The following is a 14,003-nucleotide window of genomic DNA, read 5'->3' on the forward strand; positions in this document are numbered from 1 at the left end:
CTCAGGATGCTGAGGACTGTGAAATAGATGATGTGAGCTTATCACAGAATGACAGAACTGTAGGGGTTGGAAGGGAGCTGCAGAGCTCATGGAGTCCAACCCCCTGCCAAAGCAGGTTCCCTACAGCAGGTCGCACAGGTCGGCATCCAGGCAGGTCTGGAACATCTGCAGAGCAGGAGACTCCACCACCTCCATGGGCAGCCTGTTCCAGTGAACAGTGGGACCATAGAGACACGTTGGGACCCATAGAGACAGGTTGGGACCCATAGAGACACATTGGGAACCATAGAGACCCGTTGGGACCCATAGACACACGTTGGGACCCATAGAGACACGTTGGGACCCATAGAGAAACATTGGGACCCATAGAGACACATTGGGACTCATAGAGACACGCTGGGACCCATAGAGACACGTTGGGACCCATAGAGAGACATTGCGACCCATAGAGACACGTTGGGACCCATAGGGACACATTTTGACCCATAGAGACGCGTTGGGACCCATAGAGACGCATTGGGACCCATAGAAACGCATTGGGACCCATAGAGACACGTTGGGACCCATAGAGACACATTGGGACCCATAGAGACACACTGGGACCCATAGAGACACACTGGGACCCATAGAGACACATTGGGACCCATAGAGACATGTTGGGACCCATAGAGACACATTGGGACACATAGAGACACATTGCGACCCATAGAGACACGTTGGGACCCATAGAGACACATTTTGACCCATAGAGACGCGTTGGGACCCATAGAGACGCATTGGGACCCATAGAAACGCATTGGGACCCATAGAGACACGTTGGGACCCATAGAGACACATTGGGACCCATAGAGACACACTGGGACCCATAGAGACGCATTGGGACCCATAGAGACACGTTGGGACCCATAGAGACACTTTGGGACCCATAGAGACACATTGGGACCCATAGAGACACATTGGGACCCATAGAGACACGTTGGGACCCATAGAGACACACTGGGACCCATAGAGACACGTTGGGACCCATAGAGACACGTTGGGACCCATAGAGACACATTGCGACCCATAGAGACACGTTGGGACCCATAGAGACACATTTTGACCCATAGAGACGCGTTGGGACCCATAGAGACGCATTGGGACCCATAGAAACGCATTGGGACCCATAGAGACACGTTGGGACCCATAGAGACACATTGGGACCCATAGAGACACACTGGGACCCATAGAGACGCATTGGGACCCATAGAGACACGTTGGGACCCATAGAGACACTTTGGGACCCATAGAGACACATTGGGACCCATAGAGACACATTGGGACCCATAGAGACATGTTGGGACCCATAGAGACACACTGGGACCCATAGAGACGCGTTGAGACCCACAGAGACACATTGGGACCCATAGAGACACGTTGGGACCCATAGAGACACACTGGGACCCATAGAGACACATTGGGACCCATAGAGACACGTTGGGACCCATAGAGACATGTTGGGACCCATAGAGACACACTGGGACCCATAGAGACAAGTTGGGACCCATAGAGACACACTGGGACCCATAGAGACGCATTGGGACCCATAGAGACGCATTGGGACCCATAGAGGCACATTGGGACCCATAGAGACACATTGGGACCCATAGAGACACACTGGGACCCATAGAGACGCATTGGGACCCATAGAGACGCATTGGGACCCATAGAGGCACATTGGGACCCATAGAGACACATTGGGACCCATAGAGACATGTTGGGACCCATAGAGACACACTGGGACCCATAGAGATGCGTTGAGACCAATAGGGACACGTTGGGACCCATAGAGACACGTTGAGACCCATAGAGACACACTGGGACCCATAGAGACGCATTGGGACCCATAGAGACACACTGGGACCCATAGAGACGCATTGGGACCCATAGAGACGCATTGGGACCCATAGAGGCACATTGGGACCCATAGAGACACATTGGGACCCATAGAGACACACTGGGACCCATAGAGACGCATTGGGACCCATAGAGACGCATTGGGACCCATAGAGACACATTGGGACCCATAGAGACACATTGGGACTCTTCCCAAGAGATCCCTGTCTGTTTTGTGCTGTTTTGTACTTCGTATCATCACAAACTTGCTGAGGGTGGCCGCCATCCCCTCATCAAGGTCACTGCTGAAGATGTTGAACATCTTCATTGCTTCCTCACTTGCAGGCAACGGGTAACGTTTGAGGAGATTTTACCATCCTCCACTCCTTTGCCTGCCTTGGATCTTCTGAAGAAGCTTTTGGTGTTTAACCCTGACAAACGACTGACGGCGGAGGAGGCCCTGCAGCATCCCTATGTGAAAAGGTGAGCAATGCCAGCGTGCCAATCCCTGCATCCTGCTCAGATGTTACAGAGCTGCTTTAGGCATGAGGTGCCCTTATGCTGATTGTGGAAAGAAAAAAAGAAGTTAATCCCTGACCCTCTGTAAGCCTGTTTACTCTAGAGGTCACGCTAGATGATTTAACAACGGTTAATTCAGCATAGTGTTAATCTGTGGAGCTGGTTTAGTCTCAGTGCCTTACGCCATGCTGTCGTCTTCCCAGGTTTCACTGCCCTGCCATGGAGCCCTCTCTGGGTTACGATGTGATTCTTCCTTTAGCTGACGACACTCAGCTGTCTGTGGCAGAATATCGAAACAAATTATATCAGGTACATTCTATTGCCCTGTTTGCTGAAGCTTTAATCCCCCAAGTATCTGTCATTCTCGGACTGACTGAATTCTGCCATTTTCTTCTATTTGCCTTCCCTTGGGCTTTCCTTACATCCTTACGGTGACAGCGTGGTGTCACAGAACGGTTGGGTTGGAAGGGACCCCAAGGGTGATGAAGCTCCAACCTCCCACCACCAACGGGTTGGGTTGGGTTGGGTTGGGTTGGAAGGGACCCCAAGGGTGATGAAGCTCCAACCTCCCACCACCAATGGGTTGGGTTGGGTTGGGTTGGGTTGGAAGGGACCCCAAGGGTGATGAAGCTCCAACCTCCCACCACCAACCTCCCCATTTCACAGCAGCCCAGGCTGCCCAGGGCCCCATCCAACCTGGCCTTGAACACCTCCAGGGATGGACGGGGCATCACAGCCTCTCTGGGCAGCAGTTCCAGCCCCTCACTGCTCTCATAGCACAGAACTTAACACTGCTGGTTACAGGCATCCAACCAGGACTGTTCAGCTGATCACCACCCCCTGAGCTCTGCCAGTCGGCCGGTTCTCAGTCCACCTCACCATCCACGCATCTGTCCTGCGCTTCTTAAGTTCCATAACCAGCACGTTGTGGGAGATGATGGTGTCAAACACCTTGCTGAAGTCAAGTGGCACCCATTGCTCTCCCTCCATCCACCCAGCCAGCAGTGATATCACTGAGGGCTCCTCGAGCACGGTTTCCCCTTGGTAAACCCACATTAACTGCACCCGATAACCTTCTTCTCCTCCAGTTGCTTGGAACGGCATCCAGAGCAAACTGTTCCATCTGTCACCTTTCCAGGGACAGAGGTGAGGCCGACCTGCCTGTAGTTTCCCAGGTCCTCCATGCCAGGAGTGACACGGCCTTTCCTCCGGCTTCAGGCACCTCTCCCATTCACCAACACCTTTCAGAGAGGACAGACAGCGGCCCAGCAGTCGCCTCCTCCAGCTCCCTCAGCACACATGAGGGCATCCCACGGGGGCCCATGGATGTGTGCGTGTCCATTTTGGCTGGATGCTCTCCGACCATCTCCTCCTCATCCCTAGGGAAGCCTTGTGTTCACAGAATGACAGAATGGTAGGGGTTGGAAGGGAGCTGCAGAGCTCATGGAGTCCAACCCCCTGCCAAAGCAGGTTCCCTACAGCAGGTCGCACAGGTCGGCATCCAGGCAGGTCTGGAACATCTGCAGAGCAGGAGACTCCACCACCTCCATGGGCAGCAGTGAACAGTGGGACCATAGAGACACGTTGGGACCCATAGAGACACGTTGGGACGCATAGAGACACGTTGGGACCCATAGAGACACAATGGGACCCATAGAGACACACTGGGACCCATAGAGACACACTGGGACCCATAGAGACACGTTGGGACCCATAGAGACACAATGGGACCCATAGAGACACGTTGGGACCCATAGAGACACATTGGGACCCATAGAGACACGTTGGGACCCATAGAGACACGTTGGGACCCACAGAGACACGTTGGGACCCATAGAGACACGTTGGGACACATAGAGACACATTGGGACCCATAGGGACACGTTGGGACCCACAGAGACACGTTGGGACCCATAGAGACGCATTGGGACCCATAGAGACACAATGGGACCCATAGAGACACACTGGGACTCATACAGACACGTTGGGACCCATAGAGACATGTTGGGACCATAGAGACACATTCGGACCCATAGAGACACATTGGGACCCATAGAGACACGTTGGGACCCATAGAGACACGTTAGGACCCATAGAGACACCTTGGGGCCCATAGAGACACATTGGGACCCATAGAGACACATTGAGACCCATAGAGACACGTTGGGGCCCATAGAGACACGTTGGGACCCATAGACTCCCCCACCTCCCTGCAGCCTGTTCCAGCGCTCCTCCCCTCACTGCACAGCCGTTCCTTCGCACATTGCTGCACAACTTCCTATGCTGCAGTTTCCGGCCGTTTCCCCTCGTCCTGTCTCCACTCCCCACTGAAAAGAGTCCGGCCTCGCCATGCTGCCCCCCACACCTCAGATATTGACAGACCTGGATCAGCTCCCCTCTCAGCCTTCTTTTCTCCATGCTGAACAGACCCAGCTCACTCAGCCTTTCTCCATAGCAGAGATGCTCCAGGCCCCTCACCATCTTGCTGGCCCTCTGCTGGACTCTTCCCAAATGGAATAACGGCATGCAGCAGTACAGGATGGGGGATGAGGTGCTGGAGGGGAGCTCTGCGGAGAGGGAGCTGGGTGTCCTGGTGGACGACAGGTTGCCATGAGCCAGCAGTGTGCCCTTGTGGCCAAGAGGGCCAATGGCATCCTGGGCTGCATTGCACAGAGCGTGGCCAGCAGGGCGAGGGAGGCGATCCTCCCCCTCTGCTCTGCCCTGCTGAGGCCTCACCTGGAGCACGGCGTCCAGTTCTGGGCTGCCCAGCACAAAGCAGACAGGGATCTCTTGGGAAGAATCCAGCGTATCTGGATGCTCTAATGTGGAGAAAAACAGAACTTGAAAAACCAGAAAATGATGTAATCCCATTGGCTCCAGCCCAGCTCTCCAGCCTGTCCAGATCGCTCTGTAGGGCCTCGCTACCCCCAGGCAGATCCACACTTCCAGCCCATTTGGTGCCATCTGCGAATGTACTGAGGGTGCACTCGATGCCCTCATCCAGGCCATCAATAAAGATATTGAAGAGCACAGGCCCAGCACCGAGCCCTGCGGAACACCGCTCACGACCGGTCGCCAGCTGGATTTGACTCCATTCACCACCACTCTCTGTGCCCGGCCCTCCAGGCAGCTCCTCACCCAGCCCACAGTGCAGCCATCCAAGCCTCTGGCTGCCAGCTTCTGCAGCTGTGGCAGACAGTGCCAAAGGCTTTGCTGAAGTCTAGGCAGAGCACATCAACAGCCTTTCCCTCATCCACCAGATGGGTCACCGGATCATAGAAGGAGATCAGGTTGGTCAAGCAGGACCTGCCCTTCACGAACCCTGTCTCGCTCCAATTTCTAGGAGGGAGAGGAGGTTCTTTTATTATCTATATACCCGGCGTGAGATTAAGAAGCAACGGTTCAAATGTTGGTCCAACCAGTTTATTACAAATCTTAATCAGGGAAATGGGGAAGGGGAGAATGGACACTATTATGAATGAGGGTAATGGGGGAAGGGAAGGAGGGCGATAGAAAAGATAGAAAAGAAGAAGCAAGGAGTCTTTATAGGAAGCAAGAGGGACAGAGTCACCACCATGGATCCAGCGAGGTTCGTAGTTCAGTCTTTGGTCCTCAGTAGTGGTGGGTCGTCGGGCATTGTTGTTCTATTGATGACGAAGGACGACGACGAGAAGGACGACGACCATGACCATGGTGATGATGGCCCTTTTTCAATGCTTCAAAGTGGTTGAGTCAGCTCTTTTTGGAGTGACAGCTCAAATCCAAAGTGGTCGAATCAGCTCTCCTTTGAGTGACAGCTCAAACCCAAGGTGGTTGCCTCAGTTCTCCTTGGGGTGGCAGCTTCAGGCTCTGGGATCTCAGCAGGAACCTCCTTTGTTCTTATCTTTCTGGCCTTGCCAGCAGATAAGAGGAAGCAGGGAGGCACCAACTTGCATCTTGCCTTTGCAGGATACAATGCTATCATCCCCCAGCCTTCCATACTTAGCTGGAGCGGTTTGGCCACAGGTCAGACCTTCCGCCAGTGAACACTGCTGAGCGCTCTCTTCTGCTCAGAGCAAGCAGCTCTGGGGGAAGGGGCTTTCAAATGTTCCCAAAGCGATATCGATTGTCACACGGTTAGCACCCATCAGTTGCCTCCTTGACAAGTCACTCAGTCTTATCACAAGAAAAAGCTCAGGAAGCAAGCTTTGAGCCAAAAAAAAAACAACTAAGAAGGATTCTCACAAACCCATGCTGCTAGGCCTGATCCCCCTGCATGATCTCCCTCCAGACAATCTGCTCCATCACCTTCCCTGGCACCGAGGTCAGGCTAACAGGCCTAACAGGTCCCTTCCGCCCCAAAGCAAACTGTGGTAACAGCCAACATGCAGAGGGAGCTGAGAGAAGGCTGTGAAGGAGCTGGAGTGAATGTCTGAGCGTTCATGGATGGGCTGAACACGATTCCAGAGGGAGATGGGAAGAAGCAGCACAGTTCCCTTCTGCTTGGCGCATCGATTCTGCCTTTGAAATGCTTAATGCCGACTTCATGTACTGATATCCCCCCTCAAGATGTACTAAAATCATCTACTGAGTCCAACCTTTCTCTTAATGCTTCAGCCCATTCTTTCTTTCTGCTGAGAATATTATGTTTATCTTCTTTCCGATGCCAAATTAGTTTTCAAACTGTAATTATTTCATATCCTGGGACATGATGTATTTGCGTGTTTGTCTCAAACAAACGTTGGTTTGTGTTTTATCCCCCTGCTTTGCTTCTTAGCTGTTTTAAGTCTAACCAGCTTCTCTTCTTTCTGTAGATGATCCTTGAAAAGAAAGGAAATCGCCACCCAAAGGAGCAAACGCAGAAAGGAGACGCTGAATCCAGTCAATCTCAACCCAGACCATTCTTTCCATCTTCCAATCCTGCGACTTTAACCACCGGGAAAAGCCACGGAATGCCAGCACCACCTCTGCCAAAACATCCACAAAGGGATGCTGGAAGTACAGCCAGTGTCCAGGCAGAGGCATCCAACCAGAGCAAAGACTTCTGCACATCTTCGTGTCAGAGATCAAAGATCGCTGTGATCTACAACCCCATCACACACTGTGCTGTTCAAAGTAGGTACTGCTGTCGTACAGTGAATGCTCTCCTGAGAGAAAGGCTGAGGGAACTGGGCTGGTTTGGCTTGGAGAAGAGAAGGATCCAGGGAGAACTCATGGTGGCCTTCAGTGCTTGGAGGGAGCGGATAAACAGGAGGGGAACGGCTGTGTGTGAGGGTGGGTGGTGACAGGACAAGGGGAATGGCTTTAAAGTGAGCCAGGGAAGGTTTGGGTTGGATATGAGGAGGAAGTTTTTGAGCCAGAGGGCGGTGAGGCAGTGGCACAGGTTGCCCAAGGAGGCTGTGGATGCCCCATCCCTGCAGGCATTGGAGGCCAGGCTGGATGTGGCTCTGGGCAGCCTGGGCTGCTGGTTGGCGACCTGCACACAGCAGGGCTTGGAACCAGGTGAGCGCTGTGCTCCTGTGCAACCCAGGCCATGCTGGGGTTCTGGGATTCTATGATTGTGGGTCCCTATGGCACCCTGGGGATCCCTATGGCACCCTATGGATCTCTGTGGCACCCTATGGGTCCCTATGGGTCCTTATAGCACCCTATGGATCCCTATGGCACCCTATCAATCTCTATGGCAACCGATCAATCTCAATCACTGTGGGTTCTCTGGGCAGCCTGGGCTGCTGGTTGGCGACCTGCACACAGCAGGGGTTGCAACAAGGTGAGCGCTGTGCTCCTGTGCAACCCAGGCCATGGTGGGATTCTCTGATTATGGCACCCTGTGGATCCTTATGGATCCCTATGGCACCCTGTGGGTCCCTGTGGGTCCTTATAGCACCCTATGGGTACCTATGGCACCCTATGGATCCCAATGGGTCCCTATGGATCCCTATGGCACACTATGGATCCTTATGGCACCGTATGGGTCCCTATGGCACCGTATGGGTCCTTATAGCACCCTATGGGTCCCTATGGCACCCTATGGGTCCTTATGACACCCTGTGGATCCTTATAGCAGCCTGTGGATCCTTATGGCTCCCTGTAGATCCTATGGCTCCCTATCAATCTTTATGGCACCCGACCAATCTCAATCAGTGTGGGTTCTCTGGGCAGCCTGGGCTGCTGGTTGGCGACCTGCACACAGCAGGGCTTGGAACCAGGTGAGCGCTGTGCTCCTGTGCAACCCAGGCCATGCTGGGATTCTATGATTCAATGGGTCCTTATGGCACCCCATGCATCCCCAGGGCATCCCTATGGATCCTTATGGCACCCAATGGATCCCAATCGCACCCTATGGATTCTTAGGACAGTCTATGGATCCTTATGGCACCCAAAGGTGACCTATGGATCTGCAGGGCCTTAAGGAAACCTATGCATCCTTAGCACAGCCTATGGATCCCTATGGCACCCATGGATTCTTATGGCACTGCTGCGGGTCCTTATGGCACCCTATGGATTCTTATGGCACTGCTGTGGGTCCCTATGGCACCCTATGGATCCCTGTGGCACCCTATGGGTCCCTATGACACCCTATGGATCCCTGTGGCACCCTATGCATCCCTATGGCACCCTATGGGTCCCTATGGCACCCTATGCATCCCTATGGCACCCTATGGGTCCCTATGACGCCCTATGCATCCCTATGGGTCCCTATGGCACCCTATGCATCCCTATGGCACCCTATGGGTCCCTATGGCACCCTATGCATCCCTATGGCACCCTATGGGTCCCTATGACGCCCTATGCATCCCTATGGCACCCTATGGGTCCCTATGACGCCCTATGCATCCCTATGGGTCCCTATGGCACCCTATGCATCCCTATGGCACCCTATGGGTCCTTATGGCACCCTATGGATCCCTGTGGCACCCTATGGGTCTCTATGACACTCTATGGATCCCTGTGGCACCCTATGCATCCCTATGGCACCCTATGGGTCCCTATGACGCCCTATGCATCCCTATGGGTCCCTATGGCACCCTATGCATCCCTATGGCACCCTATGCATCCCTATGACACCCTATGGATCCCTATGACACCCTATGTATCCCTATGGCACCCTATGTGTTCTCTGGGCAGCCTGGTCTGCTGGTTGGTGACCCTGCACACAGCAGGGTGTTGGAACTCAGTGATCACTGTGGTCCTTTCCAACCCAGGCCTTTCTATGGTTCTGTGATTCATTCTGAATATTTTTGTCCTGTAAGAGGAAGGGAGGCGGCCAAGGCTGACTCTGTTTTTATATTCTGTCCCTACCTCAATGCATTCTTTGTCCTCCTGATTTTCCTACTTTATCTCATGTTTTTCCTCCAGCAGGTAATGCAAATTCTGGGGCTGTCATCAGGAACCATTCTGCACCACCTCCTCAGCAGGGAAGAACTGCAGGCAATGGGAAGCAGAGGAGACAAATTATGTGGGCAAATGCAAATACTCAGCTTCCTGCAAGCGTACAGAACCTTTCCTGTGTAAGTAGCAGTCCTATGCAGATAAAAAGCTCAGTGACCAAAGATCATGAGTTGTAACTCGGTAAAGAAACTTGGATGAGAGGCAAGTGATGTCGATGAGTTATTAATTAATGAGCGCCCATCAGATGGAATGCAATTTCATTGCCTGTAGTGTCAGTCAAATGTGCCAGCAGCTGAGTTGAGTAACGCAGCTGGGCTTGCAGAGGACATGTGAACATCTGTAGTGCAGTGCTGCACTGAAATCACCCATCACAACCTGTAGGACGCAGTGGATTCAGACAGGAGCTTTCAAGCTCTGATCCTCAGCGCTGCAATACCTGCGTTCCCAGTGCTTTGTCTGGTGCTGTAGTTTAAAACCCCGTGTGAAGGAATCACCGGGGGCAGAGGAGTGGCTTTCACCTTACACCTCCCACATACCCGATGCTGACGGGTGGTTTTATGAGCACAAACTTCTCCCTGGAGTATTGAAGTCCAGGCATTCGTGAGAACTGTGGAGTCACAGCATGGCTTGAGTTGGAAGGGCCATCGTTTCCAAGCCCCTGGCACAGTGGCTGAGTCAGGCAGTACGTGAGGCTGCCCACGGCCCCATGCAGCCCAGCCTGAGGCTCCTCCAGGGATGGGGAATCCACAGCTTCTCTGAGCCTCACCAGCTTCTCAGTGAAAGATACGAACATCGTCATTTGAAGGATCTGTGGGTTGTTGTGGCTCACTGCCTGTAGCTGTAAGTGCCTGACGGGGAGAAGATCGTGCTGCACGCATGTGCTTTGTGTCTGTTCCCCACAAGGCTCACACTGACCACTGCAGTGGCACTGGATGCCCATCAGCATTGTGACTGATGGTGTGTTTGGGAGGAAGAATTGCATGCAGTACAGGATGGGGGATGAGGTGCTGGAGGGGAGCTCTGCGGAGAGGGAGCTGGGTGTCCTGGTGGACGACAGGTTGCCATGAGCCAGCAGTGTGCCCTTGTGGCCAAGAGGGCCAATGGCATCCTGGGCTGCATTGCACAGAGCGTGGCCAGCAGGGCGAGGGAGGCGATCCTCCCCCTCTGCTCTGCCCTGCTGAGGCCTCACCTGGAGCACGGCGTCCAGTTCTGGGCTGCCCAGCACAAAACAGACAGGGATCTGTTGGGAAGAGTCCAGCGGAGGGCCAGCAAGATGGTGAGGGGCCTGGAGCATCTCTGCTATGGAGAAAGGCTGAGTGAGCTGGGTCTGTTCAGCATGGAGAAAAGAAGGCTGAGAGGGGAGCTGATCCAGGTCTGTCAATATCTGAGGTGTGGGGGGCAGAATGGCGAGGCCGGACTCTTTTCAGTGGGGAGTGGAGACAGGACGAGGGGAAACGGCCGGAAACTGCAGCATAGGAAGTTGTGCAGCAATGTGCGAAGGAACGGCTGTGCAGTGAGGGGAGGAGCGCTGGAACAGGCTGCAGGGAGGTGGGGGAGTCTGTGGGTCCCAACATGTCTCTGTGGGTCCCAACGTGTCTCTATGGGTCCCAATGTGTCTCTATGGGTCCCATCGTGTCTCCATGGGTCCCAACGTGTCTTTATGGGTCCCAACGTGTCTCTATGGGTCCCAATGTGTCTCTATGGGTCCCAACGTGTCTCTATGCGTCTCATTGTGTCTCTATGGGTCCCAATGTGTCTCTATGGGTCCCAACGTGTCTCTATGCGTCTCATTGTGTCTCTATGGGTCCCATTGTGTCTCTATGGGCCCCAACGTGTCTCTATGGGTCCCAGTGTGTCTCTATGGCTCCCAACGTATCTCTATGGGTCCCAATGTGTCTCTATGGCTCCCAACATTTCTCTATGGGTCCCAATATGTCTCTATGGGTCTCAACATGTCTCTACGGGTCCCATCGTGTCTCTATGGGTCCCAGTGTGTCTCTATGGGTCCCATTGTGTCTCTATGGGTCCCATTGTGTCTCTATGGGTCCCAAAGTGTCTCTATGGGTCCCAACATGTCTCTATGGGTCCCAATGTGTCTCTATGGGTCCCAACGTGTCTCTATGGGTCTCAATGTGTCTCTATGGGTCCCAACGTGTCCCTATGGGTCCCAATGTGTCTCTATGGGTCCCAATGTGTCTCTATGGGTTCCAGTGTGTCTCTATGGGTCCCAACGTGTCTCTATGGTCCCACTGTTCACTGCAGCAGGCTGCCCAGGGAGGTGGTGGAGTCTCCTGCTCTGCAGATGTTCAAGACCTGCCTGGATGCCGACCTGTGCGACCTGCTGTAGGGAACCTGCTTTGGCAGGGGGTTGGACTCCATGAGCTCTGCAGCTCCCTTCCAACCCCTACCATTCTGTCATTCTGTGACTTTTCCATCTTTCTCTTTCAGCCTCAGCAGGAGCTGAGAAGTTCTGACATTCCAACTTGCTCTGCGCTCATTTTCAGCGCCCAGCCCGGCTCCAGCACCTCCTGTCCTCAGCCATTTGAGTCTGAGTCACTGGCACACGATTAACCTTTATTGTGGCATTGGTGTCCATCTGCAGCCTCCAGCTCAGACACTCACCCAGCCACTTGATTGCCAGAAACCAGGAGGGGATTTTGGGGAACGATGGTCTGTTTTGTGCACTTATGCACAGTGTCAACGGTTTATGGGCTGGTCCGGCCCAGATCCGTGACCAGCAGGGCGGAGGGATCTGCGGATCCGCGCCTCTGGGAAAGGGGAAGCAGGAGGACGTCTTCTTTTGATAGCTGAGACGTTGGATGACACTGACTGGGAGGAAATCAAGTTGGCTAGCCCCTCAAGTAGGCTGTTTTGGGAATTCTGCTCCTCATTGGATGTATCTGTTACCACCATGTATTCATCGGCATCAGGCATAATTGATAGTTTATCTATTATATCTTCTTGTTTGTTCTCCATTCTGTCCAGCTTTTCAGCTACTTTTTCAATGGCTGAAACACAAGCTCATAGAGGGCTTAAATGTAACTCAAAGTCTTGAAGCTTATTAACCAACTCATTTATAAGGGGTCTTCTTTCCCCTCTGCCATACACAGCTGCAAATGTACTGGCGTACCTTTCTGGTGCAGTCTTTGTGAATGTACGCCACATATTTGGTGTACACCTGGCTCTCTCAGGATCGTGCTCTTGGTCTGGCTCATCAGGAATGAAATCGGGGCTATGGAGTGTTTCCACCACAGCACATTCTCTCAAATAACGGATGCCTTCTTCCAAATCAGCCCATTTCTTCTTCTCGGGCATCAGATCGTCTTTGAACGGGTATCTTTCTCTTACAGCTAACAACATCCTCTTGCAGAGGGTGAAGGCCTGGTTCTGGCATGTACTAATACCTCTGTCAATGGCTGAGTCCCTAGCAGTGCCACCCAGTTGGCGAGCTTCTCTACTATCTAGCCACACACTGTTGGCCCTATTGTCCCAGCATCGAAGTAACCATAGAATCATAGAATCATAGAATCATAGAATCACCAAGGTTGGAAAAGACCTCAAAGCTCATCCAGTCCAACCGCTCACCCATCACCAACAGCTCCCACTGAACCACGTCCCTCAGCACAGCATCCAGCCTTTCCTTCAACACCCCCAGGCTCGGTGCCTCCCCCACCTCCCTGGGCATCCATTGCAGTGCTGCCCACCTTTCTGACACCTCATTCTTCCTCATGTCCAGCCTGAATCTCCCCTGCCGCAGCTTGAAGCCGTTCCCTCTGCTCCCATCACTGATGGCACGAGAGCAGAGGCCGACCCCCAGCTCCCTGCAGCCTGCCTTCAGCAGCCATAGAGAGCAGTGAGCTCTGCCCTGAGCTCCTCTTCTCCAGGCTGAACATTCCCAGCTCCTTCAGCCTCTCCTCACCAGCCCTGTGCTCCAGACCCCTCACCATTTCATTGCCCTCCTTTGAACACGTTCCAGGCCCTCAATATCTTTCTTGCAGTGAGGGGCCCAAAACTGGACACAGCACTCAACCAAGTAGCAATAGGCTCATTTGGGTGGCGTGAGAAGTCTTTCCTCAGACTTCGAATTTCATTCATTTTCAGAGATGGATCCACAAAGGTAACAATATCTTGCTCACCTCTTGCTCTTGCAGGACTTCTTGCCCTTGTAGGTGTTGGTGACCGTGGTCTTACTGAGGGCCCCTGCCCTGGACTCAGAGGTGCTTCTCTTGGACCTCGGA

At 53.3% G+C, this 14,003-nt stretch overlaps 1 protein-coding gene across 7 annotated transcripts in view; it reads left to right on the plus strand.

The window, feature by feature from the left end:
* MAPK15 (mitogen-activated protein kinase 15) overlaps positions 1–14,003 on the plus strand; it is a 53,409-nt gene that overhangs the window by 33,183 nt on the left and 6,223 nt on the right. For 6 of the 7 annotated variants that reach the window (XM_048940176.1, XM_048940179.1, XM_048940180.1 and 3 more), the window contains 4 exons: positions 2,221–2,358; positions 2,598–2,703; positions 7,188–7,488; positions 9,733–9,884. In XM_048940176.1, coding sequence (XP_048796133.1) covers positions 2,221–2,358; positions 2,598–2,703; positions 7,188–7,488; positions 9,733–9,884 — 697 coding nt within the window. The remainder of the gene's footprint in view (positions 1–2,220; positions 2,359–2,597; positions 2,704–7,187; positions 7,489–9,732; positions 9,885–14,003) is intronic. The other variant, XM_048940177.1, reaches the window with a different exon arrangement.

Source organism: Lagopus muta, chromosome 3 (genome assembly GCF_023343835.1).
Source record: "Lagopus muta isolate bLagMut1 chromosome 3, bLagMut1 primary, whole genome shotgun sequence".
NCBI classification, from domain to species: Eukaryota; Metazoa; Chordata; class Aves; order Galliformes; family Phasianidae; genus Lagopus; species Lagopus muta.